Genomic DNA, 3,009 nt, shown 5'->3' with positions numbered 1-3,009 from the left:
GTGGTTAAGAGCATTGCCTGCTCTTCCAAAGGTCCTGAGTTCAATTCCCAGCAACCACATGGTGGCTCACAACCATTTGTAAAGAGGTCTGGCGCCCTCTTCTGGCCTTCAGGCATACAGACAGAATATTGTATACATAATAAATAAATAAATAAATAAATAAATATTAAAAATAAACAAACAAAAAATAATTTTGGGTTTCACTCTGATGAGGAGGCCACTTGACTGAACAAGGTTGTAGGTAAGTTGTCATGCTTTTAATAAGACCAATGTCTTCACTGCTGAAAGACTGAGAAGGGCAGAACCAAGGAGACCAAATGTACTGAATAATTGAAGAGCTGCTGGCTTAAACTAAACTGAGAAGTAGGCAGATGGTAAATGTACTCTGAAGGTGAGGGCCACAAGAGGAATGGTAATTGTATGTTAGCAAAGGGGATTAGAAGATGACTAATCTTTCCACAGGAATGATTGGGAAAAAACACATATGCTATTCACTACTGTGATCAAGACTGAGTTTATAGACTACAGTTTAGACCCAAATTGAAGATGTTACTTTAAATCTTAGTGGAAACTTAGTGGAAATATTTTGTATAGATATTTAAGTAGAAGACTATAGAATTGGAGAACTCTCAAATTAAGAACATTCCATCAAGCCAGACAGTGGTGGCACTTACCTTTAATCCCAGCAGTTGGGAGGCACAGACAGGCAGATCTATGAGTTCAAAGCTAGCTTGATCTATAAGTGAGTTCTAGGACAGCCAGCACTACACAGAGAAGCCCTGTCTCAAAAAAAAAAAAAAAACAAGACCAAAAATAAGAACAACCTGCCCCAAAAGAATATTGACTCATTGATGTCCTTATGATTAAAAGATAAAATACTGGAACAGATCTCAAAGGGACTTATGGGTTGATAAAGTGAAGGCCCAGGAATTGAGGTATTCATATAATTAAGTGAGGAGATGCAATCAGATCTAAAATCCAGGCAAGGGACGTATTCATGGAAGAAGAAGACCTACTGTCTCAGATGCTGCTGAAAGATCCTGGAAAAAGATTGTGGTATTCTATATGCATTGGTATGTATATGTATGTGTAATCACTTGGTTTCAGGTGGCCCTCTATGCCCTTCTGTTCTCTTCTTCCTGTTTTCCACTGTCATGTTAAATATGTTAACTTGGATACTTTTATTTGTGTTGGATGCTGCAGGAGAATCCAAACCCTCATATGGCATTCCAGAAAGTTCCACGCCCAACAGAAGGATCCCACTTGAGAGTTCATATTCTTCCTTTCCCGAAGATTAATGAAGCCCGGGTTCAGGAACTAATACAAGAAAATCTTGCTAAGAACCAGAATGCACCTCCTGCCACACGAATAGAAAAGAAATGTGTGGTGCCAGCAGGTCCACCTGTTGGTATGTATTGTGTGTGTATGTGTGTGTGTGTATGTGTGTTTGCTCATTTTAAAAATAAGCCTTTTATGAAAGAGGGTGGTGTACATTTCTATAGCTCCAGCACTTGGGAGGCTAAAGCATGATTGTTCTAAGTTCTATGCCGGACTTGGCTATATAGGGAGTACAGCACCTAGACTAGACAATGAGACTCTCTCAAAACCCTGACAGCAGAAACAAGCTATAACCATAATCACCATCACCTCCAAATCCATTATATCCACCGTCACCACCTCCATAACTACCTGTGCTTCCACTGCCTCCACCACCATAGCCTCCTCTAATCCCAAAGTTTCCACTACAACCAAATTATCTGCACCACCCCCAAAGTTTCCTCTATGACCTATAAAGTTGCCAGATCCACCTCCATAACCTCTCTGTGATCCCACGTCTTTTCTTTAAAAAGGGCCTTTTTCACTTCACAATTAATGCCACTAATAGTGTGGTGTTTCAGAACAATAATTTTATCAACTGTATCATGATCATTAAAATTTCCAAAGCAAATCCTCTTTTTTCTTACATAATTTCTATGGTTTCAATCTTGCCATACCATTCAAAGTGGTCTTTCAGATTATATTCTTCTCTATATTCTTCACTGTTGAATGGGTACTAGGCTGGAAAGGATTCTTTTGGTTCCACCACACACCCATCAACATGCATGGCCAAGCATACATTGCAGCATCCACCTCTTCGACACAGCAGTAGGTCAAAAAACAAAGCCGCTGGAACATTTTGTATGGGTAATCTCTCATTACCTCACAGTCTGTAAGTGTGCCCCATTTTTCAAAATGTTCCCTTAAGCTATCATCTGTAGCTTCAAAGCCCAGACCACCAGTAAACAGCTTCCTCAACTGTCTTGGTTCCTTTGAATCATGGCCCTCCATTTTGAGACCAGACTCTCCTCTTTTAACTCAAGTTCAATATGGGACCCAGGGGAAGAGGGGGGGCTGTAGACTGTCTTTACTTACTGAACCTTGTCTCTTCTTCCCTAGCAGCTTAGGGAAATGTATTAAAATCTCCTGATTGTGACGCTGTTTCCCATCCTAGCTCTAGCTTAGCATTCTGGGTGTATCTTGAAGTTGATTTGTTGAATGAGTATATATTTGCAAGTGTTGTACTGGTTAATTTACCTCTTCATTGTTATAAAATGTGAACTAAATTGTATCCTTCAAAGGGAGAAAACTTAGTCACTTTAAGACTATAGTTTTAATTTATTTGTGTTTTCTTTATATCCCTCCACTAGTTTCGATAATGGATAAAGTGATAACAGTTTTCAATAGTGCACAGAGACTGGAAGTTGTTAGAAACTGCATCTCATTCATATTTGAAAATAAAACTTTGGAGACTGAGAAGGTAATAAAATAATATTTTCCTATTTAATACTTTCCTTTTAGAATTACATTTCAAAGTTGGCAAGTGGTCTGTTCTCTACTCTTTTGTCTCTTTAAGCCATTTTAAATGAATAGTATTCCAAATTTTTTTATTTATTTATTTTTATTGAGAAAAGGAAGGAAAAAAAGCAAGTTTCCACCTCCTCCCAGCCTCCCATTTCCCTCCCCCTCCTC

At 38.8% G+C, this 3,009-nt stretch overlaps 1 protein-coding gene and 1 pseudogene across 1 annotated transcript in view; one reads left to right on the top strand and one right to left on the bottom strand.

Annotated features, from left to right (window-relative positions):
- Sbf2 (SET binding factor 2) overlaps window positions 1-3,009 on the top strand; it is a 412,779-nt gene that overhangs the window by 242,950 nt on the left and 166,820 nt on the right. The window contains exons 16-17 of the mRNA XM_026781117.1: window positions 1,204-1,408; window positions 2,688-2,797. Of these exons, the coding sequence (XP_026636918.1) occupies window positions 1,204-1,408; window positions 2,688-2,797 (315 nt within the window). The remainder of the gene's footprint in view (window positions 1-1,203; window positions 1,409-2,687; window positions 2,798-3,009) is intronic.
- LOC113456540 lies at window positions 1,544-2,328 on the bottom strand (annotated as a pseudogene).

Source organism: Microtus ochrogaster, chromosome 8 (assembly GCF_000317375.1).
Source record: "Microtus ochrogaster isolate Prairie Vole_2 chromosome 8, MicOch1.0, whole genome shotgun sequence".
NCBI classification, from domain to species: Eukaryota; Metazoa; Chordata; class Mammalia; order Rodentia; family Cricetidae; genus Microtus; species Microtus ochrogaster.
This window is presented reverse-complemented; position numbering and strand designations above follow the sequence as displayed.